At 45.7% G+C, this 20723-nt stretch overlaps 1 protein-coding gene across 7 annotated transcripts in view; it reads left to right on the top strand.

Annotated features, from left to right (window-relative positions):
* Positions 1 to 4492: 4492 nt before the first annotated feature.
* Positions 4493 to 20723, top strand: part of RAPGEF1 (Rap guanine nucleotide exchange factor 1) — a 90469-nt gene continuing 74238 nt past the window's right edge. For 6 of the 7 annotated variants that reach the window (XM_076355456.1, XM_076355455.1, XM_076355454.1 and 3 more), the window contains exon 1: positions 4493 to 4579. In XM_076355456.1, the coding sequence (XP_076211571.1) occupies positions 4555 to 4579 (25 nt within the window). In that variant the 5' untranslated portion in view covers positions 4493 to 4554. Of the gene's footprint in view, positions 4580 to 6179; positions 6420 to 20723 lie in introns of all 7 variants that reach the window. The other variant, XM_076355452.1, reaches the window with a different exon arrangement.

The following is a 20723-nucleotide window of genomic DNA, read 5'->3' as shown; positions in this document are numbered from 1 at the left end:
AGCGATGAGTCCGAGGCAGGGGGTCTGCGGCTGCAGAGCCTTGGCCTCTGCCCCCTTGGCAGGGGCACGAGCCTGCGGGGCTAGGCTGCAGGTGGGGATCTGGGCTGAGACTTTCCGTCTTTGATTTTGGTGCTTCATTCCTTTTGGAGATTTGTCTGGGGAACAAAAAAACCAAAGCAAAAGTCTGTGACCAAGCAGGGAAGGGACCAAGGCGTTTCAGCGTTGGGATGTCCCACCTGCAGACGGGGATGAGCCCCCTCACTGCCCAGTCCGGTGCCTCCCTGCCTCCCGGCCCCCCTTTTCTGGGCTCAGGTGCAGAAAGGACTCGGAGGTCAGGCTGCGCCTTTGGTGAGCATCCTCACGGTGAGCATTCCTCGGGATAACGAGTGCCGGGATTTTTTTTTCCTGCTCCTTGCACCTGAGCGTTTGCTTGGCTCGGGCTTGCGGCGAGTGCAGGGGGGTATCAGCGCGGCCTGACCCCCCCCCCCCCCCCCCCCAGCCCCATGTGCCGGCATATGCTGCCCTCTAGAGTCAGCACCCAAACTTCCCTTTTTTTTAAAGGAAAAAAGCTGGTAGAGAGCAAGTCCTGTCAATCATGTGTCTCAGTGGCTGAACCAGAGAAAATTCCCCCCGGGGCTCGGCAGTGTGCGGGGACAGGGTGAGACCCCCACGGGGGGACCAGCCCGCACGGCCGCGGACTGCAGGGAGAGGGGGGGGGATCCACAGGGGAAACCACGTCTCCGCCTGCCCCATCTGCCCAGACCACCAGCTTTCCAAATAATAGCTTGTCTCTCGCTCCAGCACGTAGCACACCAGGGTCCATCCCGCAGCTGGGACCACCAGCCAGGTACTGTTAGCTGGTGCACCGAAAAAAAACCTGCAAAACACCGAGGCTGCCTCAGGGAGGTGAAAGTGGGGATGCACCCAAAATCAAGGTCTCCCGTTTGTCCTTTTTTGCTCATATGAAGTTTGATGCAGCCCACATCACATATATGTATTTCCAGGGGACTGATACAGGAACTCTGTCCTTGCCTACTTCGGGTCACAGCTCTGGCCCTTTCTGCATTGCTCCCCTGAGTCTCTCACCCAGAGCCTGTCGCCCACGATCATGCTCCTTCCCTGAACAATTCCCCTCCTTCCCCATATACTGGCATCTCACTGCTATTTTTTCCACCCCTGAAGACCTCAGAGGAGTTGCATCCATTAACAGGAGGTGAGAATCTTGCCCTTTTGCTTTAGTTTGCTTGCACTAATTTTTTTTCACCTTTTCCCGGTTGCAAAACCTTCCACCCTGAGGGCTGAGCGTGGGTGGTGGCAGGGGCACATCAGGTCACCGTGGTGTATCTGTCGCTCGGGGATCCTCGTGCACGTTGAATAAGGTCTTTACAGGGAGCTAGTTGTGTCTTAACCAAATTGCAACCTCGCTGACCACCAACGTTATCAAGGCCAACGCTGGGTCTGAAGCCATCGTGCAAGAAGGTAGTTGGCTAAATTGCATTTCCCTATGGAATCCCAGTTTTTCCCTGCTACTGAAACCCACTTGGACAGCTGTGTCTGGGGGGGTGAACGGCCGCTATCTCCTGGCATTTCTGCAGGGACAGACACTGCATCACCCCAGCCCCGGCCCCACAAGCCGGAGGAAAGCAGGAGAGCAAAGGCTGGGGTGGGAGGAAGCCGCCCGGGCGAGGGGAAGGGCACTAGAGGGCAGGAGAGCTCTTTTCTAATTGCATGTCTCAATAGTTTTCTTGGCATTTCTTGCACAATTTCCCCTGTTCAGTGGGTCAGTTGTAAAATTCAGTGACTCACTGCAGGAAATGACCCGGTGGGGCTGCAGTTTATGTCTGTTGGCCTACCCTAGCTGGCGTCAGCACAGGTGGACAAGGCTGAAGCAGACTCAGTCGGAGGGGTTTGCATGCAGAGACCGACTGCCTGCCGAGTGTTGCTGACAGGTTTGCTGACAGGTAGTTTCTCCCAGCAAAGAAACATTTGGGGAAGCAGGCTGCAGTTGTTAGCCCCCCCTTGCATGCCTCTTGCTGCAAGGGGAACTTTAGCACTGCACTCTCATCTGATAGCAAAGCAGGTATCCGCATCGGTACCAAGACCCAACATATTCTTCTCCTCTTCTTGCTGACGTAGCATCAGCACGTGAAAAATTGGCTCTTTGCAGGATGCTTCAGTATTGCTCCCTTTTGAAGGTAACCAGCTACCGTCATCCCCTTTCCTCTCTCTCCCCAGCCTGCAGCAAGAAACATCCCTGGAGGATCTCACCGCCGCTCTGTACTGGCATGAAAAGTCACGTCTTTCTTCACAGCTCTCCTCCCGCTCTCCTGGCCCAGGTTCTGTCCATAACAGCACATTCACACTGACACAGTCAGCTCTGGGGTGGGTTTTTTTTTCCCCAGCCCACTCAATGGGATATTTAGAAGCATCAGGTTTTCCCAGCGTTGTGAGTTACATCTTAACCCAGAAAGCACAAGAGAAACTCCAGCATCCCCCGAAGGCAATACATCATGGGCAGAATGGGGCTTTTTATATCAGAGACTATGAAAAGACCTTCCAATTTAGTAGCTGTTCTGTTCATAGCACACATTATTGCACACACGCTCCTTCTTCCTTGCCCAAGTCTGAAAACGGAGGGTATAAGAATAGCAGCTTCTTACTTCATCTGTCTGCTTCCTGTGTGTACTCGCAGTCGGGTCTGCTCACATTAGCATCACCCGCTACGGCTCCTCGTTACTATTGTTCACTAGTATGAGTGAGTCAGCTCAGCTCAGCGTGGCTACAAGACAGCCGCCTTTTACACCTGTGTAAGTGAGAGAAGAAGCTGTCCCCAAATCTTTTTTGTTTAGATTTGTTAAGCAAATGCACTCAGGAACTCTCCACAAGCCTCTCAAAAAAAAAAAAAAAAAATTAATGAGAGAAAAATGCATATTCTCCCTCTTAGAGATTTCCTCTTATAGCTTGTGCCCAGCCCCAGGCGTGCGAGATGTTTAAACAAGCTGATGTCAAGTCACTTTAAAAGTTGTGTGTAAAGCTTACAAAAATAGCAGCGTCATGAATGATTTATCTGATAGAGGGGGAAGTAAACAGCCTCTGACGGCTCACCAGGCTTCAGAGATTTATGGGCCTGTAGCACAGGGCACTACCTGCAAGTCAAGGTACTGCTGTGACATTTGTCCCTAATTAAGTCGTAGAAATGAGTTAATTTTCAAATAGGACCATAATCCTTTTATTGTTGCCTAGGGCCGTCCCCACGGGCTCTGCTGTCGCTTCCCGCTGGAGGGAACCCACTTCTCCCCAGGGAGCTGCCACCGCTTCCCGGGCTCAAATTAAGCGCGTAGGTCAGGCTGGCGAACACAGAGCCATGGGTGCAAGGCAGCCGGGAGCTGGGGCACAGCGCTTGTCTGCGGCTCCTGCGGGGCTTCCAGCAGCGGCGGTGGGTGACCCCGGGTTTGGGTCAGCCGAGACGGCCGTGCGTGCCGGAGCCGGGGTATTTACAGAATGCTGTGAGGATGCTCTGTGGCAGCAGCAGCACCGGTGTCCGGTCCGAGTTCAAAAACGTATCGGGGTTTGCACAAATCCCACCCTTGCTCCCCTTTGGTTAATTGCAATTTTGCTGCCGACTCCTCGAAGAGAAACATTCTGCCGTAGTAGCAAATTTGGAAAAAACGCAGCGCGCCCGCGAGGCCTGACGAGTTTCTGAAGGGCCCTAGGCAGCGCAGGACGGCGGGTCCCAGCTCCTCCCAAACCCGCGTACAGAGGATTGCATTTTGGGGGGAAAACCTGCCCCCAGGGACGTCTCTTTCTTTCGGGTTTCCCCCATCCCCTCGGTGGAGGCCCGGGGAGAGGAGCCGGGCCCGCCGCAGCCCTCCGGTGCTGAGAGTCCCCGCCATGCTGCCCGGGGCTCCACGGCCTCCCGAGTCCCGCTCCTTGCCCCGCCGCGCCGACAGCTCCGGGAACGCGGGCGGGGGATTCCCTGAGGGACGCTGCCCATCACTGCCAGCGCCCGCCGCGGCCCTGCCTGTCCCCCGCCAGCGCTCCCGGGGGGGGGGGGCGCGGCCGAGGGCACCGCCTGTCCCCAGCGCCGCCGCCCCTGAAGCGCCGCCGGTCCCTGACAGGACCCCCTGAGGCGCCGCCGCTGCCCGGTGCCAGAGCCCCCGGCACGCCCGGAGACACGCGGGGCGCTACGCGGGGCGCTGCCCGCGGCCCTGCCCGCCCCGCTGCCGGCCCCGCCCGGCGGGCCGTGGCGGCGGTTCCCCGGCGCGGCCGGCAGGCGGCGCTGCGGCCCGGGGCGGCGCGTGTGCGTGTGCGGCGGGAGCCCCCGGGCCGCCTCTTCCCCTCGCGGCCCGGCGGAGCGGGCGGGGGGCGGGCGCTGCCTGCGCCGCCGCCGCCGCCGCCGAGCTCCACAGGCCGCCGCCGTAGCGCCTCTCCCGGATCGCGGCCGGCCGGCCGGCAGGCAGCAGGCGGGAGGCGGCGGCGGCTGGCAGCCCCGCGCCGCGGCCGCTCAGCCGGCTACCTGCGCGGCCGGGCCTGAGCGCCGAGCCCGGCTCCGACATGTCCGGCAAGATCGAGAAAGCAGGTGAGCGGGCCGGGCGCCGCGGGAGGCCCGGGGGGAGCCCGCCGGGGCCGCCGCGCTCGCCGCCCTCCCCTCAGCGCCGCCCCGCCGCCGCCGCGGCCCGCCGGAGCTGCCGGCCGCGGGCCTGGCGCGGCCCGGCGGGGCTGGGGGAGGCGGGCAAGGCCCCCCGCGCCCGGCGGGTTTCGGCGCCCCGGGCCGGCGGGAGGTTCCTGTCAGGGCGGCGCGGGGCCGCGGCCCGGGCCGGGGCCGGGGCTGGGGCTGGGGCCGGGCCCGGGGAGCGGCGGGGGGATGCTCTGCCCGGCGCCCCCGCCGCCGCGCTGCCAGGGGCTGGTCCTGGGCTGCCCGGGCGCCGTTTGGGTCAGGCTTTTTGTCTTCTCCTCCGCTTTTTCCTTTTTTCCCCCCCCTTTTTTCCTTTTTTTATTTATTTTCCCGCACCCCTGCCGTCCTTTCCATGTAGCAAAGCATCAGCAAAGCCGGGGCGCTGCAACGCTTTGGGGCCTACACGCAATGATTAATTGCAACTTCTCCAACTTTCCTCTTCTGGTGTTTGTGCAAGATCAGAAAAGATGAGTCCGTGGGCAAAAGTCAGAGGGAACTTGCTCATTTTTTCCTCTCTCTTGCAAAGCTCTCCCCTCAGCTTGGGGTGCTCGCCTAGAGCCAGAGCCGGGGGAGGCTGCTGAGATCTCTTCTGCTCTCGCAAGGAAACGCTCAAGCACGGATCATATTGTCTCTCTGTGCTTCTGGAGTCACGTCTGGTTCTCAGTTGTCACTTTAGATGGTTGAATGCCCCTGTTTTTCTGTGTAGCGGGAGTAGTATGTTTAAAGATTCAATTAGTGTTTTGCAAATCAAGCAGTGAAGTTATTTAGTTTAATTATGTTGCATTTAATTAGCAGAGAAAAATCAATGCTGTTTTGTATTTTTTATTGTAAGGAATAGCTAGGCAGTTTCCTACTGGGGAACGTAGGGTAGCAGCCTGAGTCAGGATGTGCGAAGTACAGCGTTCAGGCTTTCCAGGACAGCAGCCACCGATTTAGGAGAGATTCCTGTTTCAAAGGAGTAAAGTTGGTAGCAGTGCTTTCTGGTTTTGATCATTCGATCCTGGTTTGTTCTGCGCTGCACTGTGTATGAATATGTTCTCCTGTGGTACGGGTTCTGGAGCGGCCTCCAGGAATAAGCAGACTTGGCTGCCTGGCAGCCGGCTTTTAAGTGCAGTACGCAGGCACGTTTCCAGCTCTCAGCGCTAAGTTACTGTCTAACAAGTGTGCATCACATCATGGGACAAATGTTATTCCAGAAATATCATAGGTTAATCTGATGCACGATCCCTTACATAGAATCGCAACATAACGCTTTGCTTTGGGATTCTGGCTATGTCTTTTCAATGCTTACTGGTATATCGCTGCAACTGTTTGTCTGGGAAGTGGGTAACTGAGTAAGAAGGTGTTAGCAGCATATATAGACCTGGGGCCAGCTCTAAAATAATTGCCACTTGTTTATGCTAGAGGTGAATTTGGCTTGGGATTTTAGTAACTGCTGATAGCGCTGTAGACAGTAATTACAGATGTATAAATAAGTGATCACGTTTTGTTTATTCGCGTGCAGTAAATAACCCTGTGAGAATAGTAAATATAACTCCACACCAGCGAAGCAGCGTGAAGAGTTCAAATGCGGGAAGATGACTCTGTAGACACATACAAACGCAGTGCGGTTCCATAAACAATAGAACAGAAAGGCCAAAAATACCATACAAAAATCATACGCTGCGCAACCTAGAGACCCGACCTTGCAACACACTGAACTCCCATTGAAGAACTCAAGACATCATGCAGGATCCATCCCCAGGTCAGTGCTGTAAATGTACAGTTTTGAAGATGCAATGGGTGAAGCCTTGATGTGGAGACATTCTGTCTAGTGGGTGTGTATCGTAGTGATGATTTGCTGAACAAGAGAAACTGTAAATCTGGGAAACTGTCCTCTTTCAACTGCTCGTGCTTTCATTTCTTTAAGAAGGGTATTTAAAAAAAAAAAATTAAATCCAGTCCAAATATAAACTGGAGGAGAAGAGATGGGGAAGGGGAGGGGAGGAGGGCTGGAAGCCAGCTGTTTCAGTGCAGTACAGTCTTGATCACCGTTTCTGAGTGTTTGAACTTCTGATTGACACAAACAGTTTGGTTAATAGCGTCACCGAATAAACACAGTCTGTAATACTGCAGTAATTCTGGGATAGTATTTGTCAAAATGTATACAGTAGCAGAACAAAGGATACAGAGTCATGAAACAAACACTATGAGGTCTAAGGTCTGCGTATTTGTGTACATTTGAATTTGTTTTTTTCTTATGGGAACGGAAATAGAAGCAAACCCCATTATGTTGTAAATAAAATAGGCTGTTGCCAGATAACAAGCCATCTTGACACTTCGGAATTGGCTTGGGCTTTGGTTTAATTCTCATGTTCATCTAGTCAGGCTGCTGGGAAAAGAAGTGTTACCTTATAGGGTTAGATCCCTAGAGGTCTTACATACATCTGCTCCCTGGGTCCTTAAATGAAACACCTTGTCGGCACTTAATAAAAACCAATAATAAACGATTAGAGATAACAGCTACCATCCTGGCCACCAAGAAGAGCGGGCAAGGCTCCCCCTGGAGCCTCTCTGTACTGTTGTTTAATCAACAGAAGGGTCACTGTAGAGCGATTCAGAGCACTGCTTTGGAGTGAAGGGGAGCCATCTGGTAATGTAGAATAAGACGGTATATTTTGTTTTCACTAGTATTAGACTGCCTGTTTCGTTAGGCTCCAGCCAGGAGACTTCCAAATACTTTTTGGAAGCAGAATCCCCATTGACTTGAAGAGAAGGAATGGCATCTAGTGTTGGTATTTCGTTACTGTAGAACTGTGACTTTTTGTCTTCGCTTTCAGGAGATATTTGCTCCCACCCTAGTTAGTCTTAGAGTTTTGATCTAAAATCCAAAATAGGGATGCCAAGAAAGAGTGGAGAAGGTCACAGATTCTCCTTGGGTTTCCTGTTACCATGGCAATACATGAATTCCGGTATTTATTTACCTGATGGATTACGTGCTTCAGGGAGTTGAACTATTCTGCATCATTCAGTGAGAATAAGGGGGCAGTTAGACACCATCAGGTCTAAAACAAAAGCTCTTCCATGAAGCAGGTCCATTCAAGAACGCCCTTTATTAAAACCAAAGAACATATGGGTGCCATACTTTGAAGGTTTCTTCTACTTGATGTTTTCAGTCTTAATCTTGTAATTTCTTGCAGGGTTTTCATATCCCATGTAAGCTTACTTTTCAATAGCTGTCTGCTAAAGGTTGTTTGAGATAACTGTTTCAAGCGTTAGCTACCTGGAGTGCAGTCAGTTATCTCTATTCTGCTCAGGACTCAGCTGGATGTATTTATTCCCAGCAGATTGAAAATGCTGTTGTCTTCACCTTTTGCTCATAAGCATTTGCCTGATAAGCAAATTCATCTCTGAAGTCTCATCCTTTAGTATTGGTGGTATAAACATCTAGGGGCAATCCCAGCAGAACTCCGTTCTTAAGGAAAATGGCAAAATACAAGAAAGAATTCAGGAGGCCAGATTATTCCCATCTTTGTAGGAACTTAATGTTTGTTCAGAGTCTTCCACGCCAATTTACACGATTCTGAACTGTGCATCTGTGAATGTTTTTGTATTAATGTGAAGTTTCCCGGGGGTCTTACTTTTGGGGAAGATACATTTTGAACAGTCATCTCTTGGATCATTCTGTGGAAATTATCCTGCATATTTTTTACACCTGTACAGTTGTCTGCAGTTTCTCTTCGTTTAAGGTATGCTTAGGTGAGTTACTAGGCAGATCTCTTTCTCGGTTCAGTTGTGCATTCACCACTGTACCATGTTCTTCAGTGTAAGTGAGGGCTTTCAAGTTAGAAGTTTTGCAGTTGACCAGTGTAAGTGCTGCTCTACTGGTGGTTTTCAAACGAAGTAAAAATTCTCTGTGAAATGTCTTGTCCTGGAATCTGAAAATTAAACTCTTCTAAAGACTCACTTCACAACCCTTAAAGGCAATTCAGTTCCAATTCTTCCTTACTTGGGTTTTTAGCACCTACTGCATTTCCTACTGTATGCCCCTCGGATAGTGGCATTGCATGTGTGTTTTATTGTAACTTGTTTAAAAAGCATCAACAATTCAGCCTAGTTTTGCGTAGAGGCAAAGTACAGGTACAAGATGATCACTATTTAGTGTTTCCTACAAAATGGCACAAAGAGCAGAATTTTGCATTTTTTGTAAGTCGGCATAGGCTTGACAGGTGTTCTGTTGCATAGCTTCAAGATTGGAGTGTTCAGAAATGTAGCCTGTGGGATAACTGCTGCAAGATTGAGATGGTCATAGCAGTTGTAAGAAGGAAGTGGACAAGGAGTGGAGAAAAAAGACAGCTGAAGTCTACTGGAATGTGAAGCAGCTGCGTTGTGCCTCGGTCAGTGAAAAAGCAGAAACTGGAAACAATTGCTAAATTTATTTTCAGTGCAAGCAATCGTTTTCCTTGAACCGCAATGACTAAATATATCTATCGGTGTGATTTTTACGTGGTGGTAACTCTTACTGGCTCTTGCTAACCTCCTGGCAAACAGAGAGATGAGCGGAAGTTCGCTGTCAGTCAAGATCGTAACACAAATGTCCCTCATCCAGGTCCATTGCTTCACTTGCAGAGAACATTTCCTATTTGTAAGGGACCTGTAATCTATCAGCATGGCTTTACTTGTTGCAATGTATTGCATGAGTGGAAGAAACCTGGTATCTGTTCCTAGGGAAGGGAGTATTTCTCTAACTGCTTTTTAAGGTTTCCTTGGGGTATTGTTCATCTTTTTGGAAGTTTTGAATTGCAGTTGATACCTCAGCCGATATTCTTATAACTCTATCTGTAAGTGCCTCTGTGCTATGTTAGAAAGGCTCTGATGCAAAGGTGTGGGTCTTTTTTAAAAAATATACGTTAACTCCTTATTTATTCCAAAGTTGAAAGCCTGTGGGTAGAATTGGCAAAGTGAGCTTTGCCATTGACTTACAAATCCTTTGAAAGGAAAGCGTTCGATTCCGAAGCTTACAGCATCTTAACTGCAAGTGGACAAGTGGAGGAACGTGAAGTGTAAACTTTCTAGACTTTATTTTAAAGAAACCAGAGATGTTATACCTTTCCCTGGCAGAGGCATTTGATGGCTAATCAGATTTAATTCAAGCACTTAATCATTATGTGTATTACAGGAGATGTCTACACAGTTCTCAGTTGGGCTACTGAGAGGTGACAGCTGGAATTGTTAGTTATCATAGCATCTAATTTGGAAATCCTTGTACCCCAGCAAAGGTAAGATGATAGAGAGCATCTCCTGTCTTTGTGCCAGGTAAAACTCCAGAAATGATGTAGTACACTAAAAACAACAAATTACATGTCAGAGCTACAGGTTAAGGTGATGTAATAGCCTCCTTCCTCTCTCCTGCTCCTCACCACACCCATCATTTTGCAGTTTGGATACATGTAGAGGATATAACTTGTTCCATTTTCCAAGGCAAATCATCCCAACATTTTGCTGCTGAAACTAGAGATCTGGAGCTTTGGGGTCTTTTGCCGGTTTGCAAAGCTATTGACCTCTGTGTACTGTTGCTTAGCAGTGAAATGAATCCTTCCAGTCTGTATTCTTCCTGTGGAGACTTCACATTACCTGGAGAAAAACCTGTGCGTGGAGAGGGATCCTTCAGCTTCTCAAATTTGTGACAGAACAGGCTTTTCTCTCTGAAAACAATTGAGAATTTATTGTTCTGTAAGTGCCTGAATATTTGGGAAATTCTGCTGTGGTGTTACATCTGTCTTTTTTTCTTTATTAACGTTAGCAAACTGTATGATTCAGCCATTGTCATGGAAGCAGTATGGAAGGAGTATTAAAATCACATAGCTATTGCAAGAATATTAGCTTTGTTATTTGTCAGTTTTGTCTAGATAACCAAAGCTAGGCTTTCATGGTGTACAGCTGAGAAATATTGGAGACCATAATGGGATGAGGGGATGGTAATAGAGAACAGCGTGTCATTCTCAGTGCTTTAGTAGAGATTAGAGGAAAAGGGAGAGCTGGTTGGAGGAAAACTGGATTTATTCACCTTTGCAAGTTTGAATTTGCAGCCCCACAATTCCAAGGTGTATAAAAAGGTGGCCAGAGAAGGAAAAAGGGGCATCACAAGTGGAGATGTTGATGGAATGGTTGGAAAGACCAGAAAAGGAGCGAGAGGACACGTAAGCCCTGGATGTTAGAAGAGGAGGGAACGGTGGGTTAAGTTGCACACAATTGAAGTAGATAGGAAAAGGCAGATGGATGACAAAAAGGGAAAGCGGATAAGGAGGAGGCTCCCGGCAGCTTTCACGGGAGTCTGTTCCAAGGCAAAGAGAAGAAGATGAATTTCAGCAATCCAGAAAAGCTGCAGGAATCCTGCAGGTTGGGACGTGCTGCCGAAGGAATGTTCTGCAGTTCTGCTATTCATGTTACTGCAGCCTGACAAATTTACAGCTACATTACCTGACCCATAACATCCACTCTCAAAAATACATTTCCGATCTCTTCTTGTGGTACATGACATTGATGCTGATAGAGGAAACAATTTCACCTATGTGAGAAAGAAATGATGTCCCCACATATTCTGTGAAGCAACCTGAGAAAGCTGATGGACCAGATTATTGGTCTACTTTTATTTGCGTTGCATATTTCAGTTAAAGCTCTTCAGCTTTGAAACAGTCTCTTGATGTTAAATCTGTTTACTGTTTTAGTTGCTACCATAGCTAACCTTCTCTGGAGTTTGTAAGATAATGTTTTCATGTTGAGAGCAAGGAAGACGTTAATAGAAACAAGTATAAGAAAAAGATGGTCTGTATCAGAGCGTTCACTTACTTAGTGTTGTGGGAGATACGATATTGACGGTATTTGGGAGAATTGGTTCTCCTACACTTGCTTTCTACTTTATCATATTTAGGAAAGTAATCTAAAAGATTTGAGAATTGACAAGAGCTGTACGGAGATTCTAAGCCTTGGCTAGCATTTTGGTTTCAGGCTTCTTTCATTTTTTTCGTTCCCCTTTTGTACCACTGAGAGGGTTGATTGAGCATGGCTAGCACCCGAAGAAGAGATTTCTTAATCATGGGGCTGAGGCTCTTTGAATTAAGCAAATGCATGTTTTGCATTATCTTACTTTACCTGCGTCACGGTCTCTGCTGCTTCGTGTAGAGCTTTTCCGGTGTCATGAAAATACTGTGCATTTTGTGATTCAAGTTAACATCTTGGTATGGCTATCAGTTCCTCTAAGGAAACATTAATTCATTATTCTGCTGAGGGAGAAAGGTTAAAGCTTGCTTGCACTCTCATGCTCTCATTCTTTCTCGCTGAAGGCTTCATGTGGGGATGCCCTTTGTTGCGTACTTAACATATTCACTGAACCAGTCCCATTTATATTCTAAACAAGATTTTTAATTTCATTGCTCACATGTACAAAAATCTTGGGTTTTGAAAGAAAATAGATGAGAATTTTCTTTTTAGGCTTCTGGAAAGAAAGGAAAAAATCAGTAAAGGTTAAAATCAAAGAATAGTTACCCATAGCTGGTAAAGTTGGAGTAAGGAGATGCCGCAACTTGGGTGGTTGATTAAACCTTGTTAGAATTTTACTAAGAGACTGAATATGTAGTTCTATATCTGTTAAACTGTAGTTTTCAGGTAGTCTTTAATAATTAAAATGGGAGCAAAAGGAGCGTGTTCACAATGTACGGCATGCATTGTTTTATCCTCTACCTTTTGATGTTTTTATTGTGCTTCTCAGTCTACCAATCTGTCCTGTCCATACTGCCCAAGAGGTGGTAAAATAGCCTCAGGAATTAATTCCATATTTACAAAGTTTCCTTTACGAACCGATAAAGGGCACCCAGGGAAATCAATATTTTAGTTTTGGTTGTATTAGTACATTCCAACCAATTCTAGATAGCAGTGCTCAGGGAATCCATCTGACGGTGGGCTTCGGTTAGCAGGACGATACTGTTTAAAACACAGTTTTCCTTGCGTGATATATTATCCTTTCATTTTGTGCTCTAACTATATTAACTTAAGTTTGTCAGTTGGAGTATGGGGAGATAAAGCATGGATGGGAACCATCCACTCTTTGCTTAACAATGCAACCTTGCATTTCATTGTTGGGAGTGATCTGTGCTGCAGCTTTCATAGACAAAGAAATTAAATATCCCTATCTGGATATATTTTTTTCATCTTAATTTTTTTAAGTGTATGTTTTCTGCTTTTCTAATTAGAAGCCGCGTTAAACTGAATTATATATGAGAATAATAAGTTTGAGGAAATAGGGAGGTCTACCAACAGGTTTAGTTAGAGCTCATCTATGAATTTACATGGACTTACAGAAAATGTAGAGCACTGGTTTGTGCAGGAGGTGGTTTGTCTATATAAATATCCTTGCAAAGGTCATACGAAATCATATGTTAAGTCTGATGCCAGATTTTTGATGGAGCATGGTAAGAGTGGTGCAGGGGTTGAGTTTACTCTTTTACTGCTTGGAATTGCTTCTCTGGGGCTACTATTGTATTTGCAGTACCCAAAAACCATTATGCATCTGAAAGTCACATGACTTTAAAAAAAATCTCGTGTCTTTATGAGCAATAGCTAGGAGAACATAACTGACAGAAACTGAAGTGGGGAGTTCCTCTGTTTTCAGCTTAGTTTTTCTGTTTGCTCTTTGTCACTGGAAATAGTGGCACTTCTGTCTCCTGCTCTGTTGGTCTGGTCTGTTGTAGTTTACAGGAGAGACACTTCGGAAAGTTGTAGAACCACCCTGTTAAAACATTCTAATGAATATAAGAAATGGTATTTAAAGTACGTTGTTTACAGTGAGCTGGCTCTCTCAAATATGGCCAATTTTGTGATAATCAGGTGTACAGTATCCCTTTAAAGAAGAACCACTGAGTCTTGATGCGTAACTTGGCGTGTCTGCTCAAAGGTAAGCTTGCTTCTTATGTCTGTACCTCTCTTACTTAGTCTGTAGCATCTTTTCATAAGGAAATCGTGATGGCTTATCCGTCTTCTGTTAGAACTCTTGGACCTCTTGGCCAATTTCACTCAAACTTTGCAGAGGGGTCGATATTAGAAATTTATTTAAATTTCTGCACATTTTCTGTAGAAGACTGGGTAGAACGAAGAGGCAACGAATAGTGCCTTCATTATGGCAAAAGGGAAAATGTAGCTGTCCCATACTCCGTTTGGCCATCCGATGTCAACTGGTACACACGTCATTTCAGAATCACTAACACACATGGTGCTTCTTGTTAGGAGGGGTGCCAAGGGAGACGCGAGGAAGCTAGATTTCTTGTTTTGGAAGAAGAATACATAGAGTTTCATTAGTTTTGCTGCTCATAGAAAAAGACTTTATTTTTTTAAATAAGGCCTGGATGATGTAGTTTGCTGTTTGATGATTTAACTAAGGTTGTGATCTTATGTTCATTCAGTTGCATAAGCATTTTGTCAGTCTGAACTTGTCTCATATTAATTTATCTTGCACTGTAAAATTCACAGGCATGAAATAAATCTGACTATTTTGAAAAAATATGAGAAAATTGTGCAGTGAGCTACTCTAGTTTAACCTCAGCTGGATTAATTGATGCAACCTTCATGTATAGGCAAGGTCTAAGAACAAACAGTATAAATTCTTTATTGCCTAGAAACGTCTCCTCATTTTTCCACTAAACTTCTTGCACCAGCACACTTGTATTAATTAAAAACTGATTGTGTCATTTAAGCTTTTGCCTCTAAATTTATGAAGGTAAGATAAATACATGAAAGAGGGATTTATGGTGATTTGAGAATACCCTTGCTCAGAATTAGTCAATTTTGTGAAGATGGCTCAAAATTGCACCTATACTGAAATAGATATTTTGTGTATGCAAAGTCTAAAATATTTTTTATTTATGTATAATCTTTTTTTCTAATGATTTCTAGTCCCTCATGGATTCCAGCAGTTGTCAAAAGGCTTTAATAGTGGTTATACTGGTTTGGAAATGCCCATCTTTCACCAGGGACTATAGGAAAAGCCTGTGGTGACGGTGACTAGCGTAGACCATAATGCCTAGCATTTACCCAGCTAAGTTTGGGGGAGATGAATCCCAGCCCCGGGCAGATTTCTGTCCTGTTGGGAAGCTGTTCAAAGAGATTTTGGATACTGCTTGATGCTATAGTTATGCAAAGCTGAATGCATTGATTTAGCCAACTGCTTGCTGCATCTTTGGTTGAGGCAGAGCTGGGGAAGGCATGTCTTCACTGCCACCCTTGCTTTGGCACGCCTGTTTCTCGCAGCGCTAAAGCAAACGTGCTGTTTGGCCATGGTGTTCACCCCTCGGACTGCATGACTCTCCGGGGAGGAAACCAGGGTTAGGAGAAGACCTCTTGCCTCTGGAAAAAATCCCATCTCACATGCAAGTCACTGCTGAGAGAACTAACGAAAGAACCTACGTACCACAAAGGGGATGCCTGCAAGAGCTCACTTAGTATTAACCCTGCTGCTGGTGGCGGGTCTGTGAGCTGGCAACATTATTATCTAATTTGCTGTTAGTTCCCAAAGATGAAACAGACACTAGACCTTTTAAAGTTGAATTTCTTTGCTTTCCCTTGAACTGCTCAGCCCAGGGAGATGCGAAGTACCGTGTTCCATCAGCTGATGATTTGGCATCAGGCTGAGAGGTAAAAACACTGATTAAAAAAAAAGTTTTCCTTTGCTGCGAGAACAAAGACTACTTGAATTGTGAGCTGCTTGGCCTGGAACGGGGAATGCCAAGGCAAAGGAAAATCATTTGGAAAAAAATCAAATACCTGTGTCTTCTAAGGACAGCTCAGAGGAGCCAACTGAGGGCAGTGAAGGGTGAGTTGCTGTTAAAAGCCAAAATATCATGGTAAAAATGGCAGGGCAAATGAATCCTTTAAAACCGTGTAAAGAGAGAATTTGGTTCTCATTACTGTCCGTGTATATTTCCAGGTAGACTTTAAACAAAGATGGTTTTGCTCCTGTCTGTCTCGGGTGAAAGCACTTGTATAAATTCTTTAAATATGCATTGGCAGCTCTTACTCTTAGGTTTTATCCTGAATTACAGCCTTGTTCATTAGACCTCAAATCTGAGGTGTACATTTCACTGTAATACTTCTAGGGCTCCCTGGGGACATCAGGTATACCGCAAGTGATACACAGGAGAACTGCTCCGAGCTTCCATTTGGCTGGCAGCCTGGGGAGCGCCAAGGTCCAAGGGATCAAAACCATCGTTTGGACCAGACATTGGTGTAACTCGTGTCATTGCCTAGGGTTGTCAGGATCGTTGTGGCTTTTTATTATGTGCAGCAGTGCAAGGCAAAAGTACTTAACCTGGCAGTTGATCACAGTTACCGTGTTCAGGTAACACCCGCATGCGTATTTTACACTTTTTGTTCTGGCTGAAGTTAACATGATAAAGAAGGGAAAACTAAGGAAACATCTGAGGGATTATTTCTGACAGCTGGGCAGATCAGTTTATCTATAAATCCTGAGAGTCTCTGGCAACAAGGTGTGTAATAGTAACAACAAAAACAATGTTGGAAGGTTGTTGATTGCTTATGTCATTGTTTTGATACTTCTCAAGTTCTGTAAGTACTTAGGGCTGGTATAAATAATACCATCTAAGGTTACAGCCATTGGTCATCCAGGCTGTTGGAGCTCCACTGGCAATATGCAAAAAAAATTCCCGCATCAAGTGAAAGCATAACTGTTTCTGAAATCATTCCTAGCGTGCATGTGCTGTTAACATGAATGTTGATCGAGGCCCCGATCCGAGTCTGGCATCCAAAGTTGATAACTCATGCAAAACACCATTCTCGGCAACGTTACCAGTGCTGTGGCTTGTCCTGTGGGGAGAGCTAACAGGGTGTGGGTTTTATTATTACTATTATTTTCATTTGTTTTTGTCATTTAAGACTTCTCAGATGAGGTACTTCACATCTAAAAGCTTTGGCAACCTAGTATGCTAAGTTTCAAATGTTAACATAATGGGGAAAAAAATCATGCTAGAAATATTAGTAGTATACATTTAATGAAATTGTTATTCAAAGCTCTCATGTGCAGAAAAGTAACACTGGTTTGTGTTGATGCTGCACACTATGATCTTAACCTTTGGGATGATAACAAAGCACAAAAACTGGCTCCTCCTGCAATCCTGTGCCCTTGAAGGAGTCATTTAGTTAAATTCCTTAATATTTTTGCAGCTGTGGTTGTGGTTTATTAACTGCTGCTGCCTTGAAGAAGAGCCGATGTCTGCAGCAGAGTTTTCATTACTCATCTGTCAATACTTGCAGAGTAAAACAAATGGGTCTGGGTAGGGAGATTGCTGCTCTTCTGTGTAAATGGTTTCTTTTTCTCCATCCCTGCTATTTTCCCCAGGAGAGGATATAGAATAGTTTTGATGCAGTACATCGTTATACTGCATTGGATAAGGTCTGGCCTGCTTTGTCTGTCAGGATTATTTTAAGCTATGATGTTTAGATTTTATTAAATGAACCAGAGGGAATTAAAAACATCTCTCTGTCTCAAAATATTCTCAGTGGTACAGCTGTAAAATGCCCTTTATCCTGAATCATACCAGCTGAAGAATCTCCAGAATTTCTCTTTTGCAGTGGGTAAAAAATGATTTTTGGCCAGTTCAACAATTTGCTTGTCAGGAGAAATCCAGCTGAGTTTTGTTTGGTTTTGTTTTTACATAGTCCTTAAAATTGAAAACTAGATAAACCAAAATTTATTACGTTGCTGTGTTTACTGATGCAAACTGCAGGTTTTGCAGTAATTGCCTTGTATTCTGGGTGAAATGCAGGAGGCAACTTACTTGCCTGGATTTTTGGTTTTTTGCATGATAATTGCAAATGAAGGACGCATCTTATTTTGAAGCCCCTGCAGAACTGCTCTGAGGGATGGAGATGTAACTGAATTTCATGCTGGTACATAGTATGGGCAAGTGAATGGAACTGACTGCTTTTGTAGCAAATGAGCTGTCAATACGAAATGCTTTGCTGGAACAGGGCAGGGCTGTAGCGAAGGGATGAGCTGTAATAAGTAGGGGAGAAGGACTTGCAGAACCTGGGGTATTGACTCACTTGACCACATGCTCCTCTTGAGTTTCACACTTGACTGTGACAAGTATTGAACAGAATAGCAGCCAGGCTAGTGAGCAAGTGTGCTTAAGAGCCGAAAGTCAGTGCTGACCACTTTCTGCTTGTGTGTATTTTGGGGGAAATACTGGGGTCCTTCTCCTGTTGTGCCTTCTGGTTTTGCTTTGTTTTTATCCTACTTTATAAAATCATGGTGGGGAAGAACCACACACAGCGGTTCTCTGTGCAGGAAGATGTAAAGAACTAAGGCCCAGCCCAGTAAAGGGGATTCAGAACTTGAAGCCTGGCTTTGTGCCTCTGTACCTTGGCTATGTGAGGTGTCGGCAGGTAAATTGGTGCCAGTTTCCTTAGTGCAGACCTGCCTTTTGTCATGGAGTTGCAATCAAATGTATTTTTGAGACTGTTCTGTGTTACCGTGGCCTCCGGTGAGAGCGGAGGGAACCAAAACCTCTGCCAGCCTGAGCTCTTGACTAGCTGCAAGCATGAGGACCTAGTTTGGAGATAAAAACTGATTAGTGGATAATTCTGCCGGAATGAATAATCTCAGCGTCAAAAGATGAATTGCAGACGGTTTTGGATGAGAGAGGTATCAGGTTTAAAATGTCATTCTTTCAGTAACCTGAATCTACTGACCTTACGTGGCATCGCAGAAATCATTTCAGCTGAGTGAGAATGGAAGGAGAGGCTTGCCTGTGGTGTGCAGCCAGTGCTTCAGTGTTGGTCTGAGCCCTGAGGCCCCAGTGTTATAGCCTCCTGTTGGTTTGAAAGGTCTTTCACTCCACAAGGTCAAGGAAAGCTTCCAAAATGCGGAGGAGAGCCATTGTAAACTCCCCAAGTGAGAAGGATTAGTATGTAATACAACTTTTTAAACAATTTTCAGATTGGTTACGCATCTTTACCCATCTTTCACCTTTGCAAAGTTAACAGCACATGTGTGTTTGCCCAGCTTTGACTGGAAAGCTTGCAAAAAACAAGACTGAAACATAAAACCAAGTTAAGAACTATATGAGCAAGCTATGTCAATAAAGACCATAATTTTGTGTAGCTGAGCAGCTTATCAAATTACTCCAGTGAGAGCCTCCTTACAAATGCTTTTGTATTTTATCTGTTGACTCATCCATCTCAACACTTACAGTAACATTTCAGTACTGTCTTATAAAGCCTGTGATTGAAACAAGGCTGTTCTTGGGCTGGTTAATCAACAGATGCAATTAAAACAATGATGTTTGTCTTGACACCCTGTCTCACTGTGGTGGCATTGTAAGCAGCATTGCTATGCGAGATCTCTGGTTGAGGACTCACTGTACAGGCAGATCACTCAACATTTGTACTCAGCGTAAAGTCAACATTGAAAGAGTTTCAGACCTCTCCTTAGCTGGCAAAACGGTCTCACTGGCGCTACAAGCGACGTTAACAAAAGGTTAAATCATAATCTCCAGCACTTCTAATTTATTCAACAGTTTTATAAAATGCTGGGATTTTGTTCTGTTACAGAGCACCAGAAGTGTAAAAGGAAAGCTCAGATGGATTTTCTTCTTGTGTGAGTCTGGGAAGGTGGTGAAGGAAATATGATTTGGACTCAGATATTTATTCTTTTAGTAGAACAATGTCGGTCCCAGACCAGTGCTTCTCAGATGTGTTTTACCCTGGGAACTTGTATAAAACGTCTTCCCTTTCAGCTATTTCATTTTTAGCTGTATAGAGGGTGTAACCATTGTTTAAGGGAGTGTCGGTGGCATGTAGCCAGTTGATATCTAAACCCTATCATGAATTGTTTTAAAGAGAGTATGATTTTCTGTACTGAGATATATTGATGACTTTTTTTCAAGGCAGGAAGTACATGCTGACTCCAGCAGTTGCCAGAGCAGCTGTTCATTATGAGTAAGCCATATGAAAAATCTTGTGAAAACTTTAATATCAGTAGGAAGCAGCGCGAGCTTAAATGATCAGCACCAAAGTGTGGTTAAGCTGTATCAAGAACTGCTTTCGTACTTTCACTTGCTTGGAATTTTATATTGGAAAGAGTTTCTGGTTCTTATGGAATCAAAGTCTGCAGGATAGTTTACAGAGAGGTATTTAACCTCAGGCTAGTTAATATTTGTAAAGGGTTGTCTGGACACTCCCCAGACTCTTGCTCCAGGGTACAAATTTGTTTCATTTATGCCATGTTGAGTTGATGTTGTAGTTTCTGTCTCTGTGAGTAGGCATCTCATCTGGCTCCATGGCTTTTAGCATTTCCTAGCATTGTAGCACCAGTGTTACTTAGACTGGGTTTCTACCAAGGCCTGTATTAGACAGGGCACGCACTTGAAATGCAGTCCTCTCCCTGTCCTGAGTTTCCTAATCAGGTAAGTTGGGGCTTTTTTGTTACAGTCTGTCTCTGGTTTTAATCACAGAGCTGACTTTTGTCGAGACCGATACATAGATTTCCACCAAAAAGTTTGGTTTGAATTAACGGACATTTCAGTGAATTTCTGTAGTTGACATTTTCTGGAAAAAGAACTTACTATTTTGGTCCACACGCATCAGAGCCGTGCCAGCTGTGAGCAGCAGAGGAGACGCTGGGCTCCGGTGGGCTCTTCCTGGGTATGGCTGGCTGTAGCAGAACTGCTGACCTTTGGCTCACAAAAAAAAGAGTAAGCAAGAAGTACTGTGTGCCAAACATGAACCTGTCTGGAAGCTGAGTATGCAGGGTTAAGCCGCTGAAGGGGAAAACCCTTTCACTTATAGCTGATGCATTGTACAAGTGAACCCAGCTAGTTTCCTAGCTCAGCTTCTGAGATGCTTCCAACCCAAGTTCAGTTACTTCCTTCGTTGTACATTTGAGCTCTGCGCTAGAATTGCTTTTCATTTTTGTATTGTTCCTTCTTGTCTTTGATACGAGGATACAATTTCTTTGTCACCTCTCACTGCCCTTTGTTTCTCTTAGTTCACAATTTTTTTG

Source organism: Aptenodytes patagonicus, chromosome 18, assembly GCF_965638725.1.
Source record: "Aptenodytes patagonicus chromosome 18, bAptPat1.pri.cur, whole genome shotgun sequence".
NCBI classification, from domain to species: domain Eukaryota; kingdom Metazoa; phylum Chordata; class Aves; order Sphenisciformes; family Spheniscidae; genus Aptenodytes; species Aptenodytes patagonicus.
This window is presented reverse-complemented; position numbering and strand designations above follow the sequence as displayed.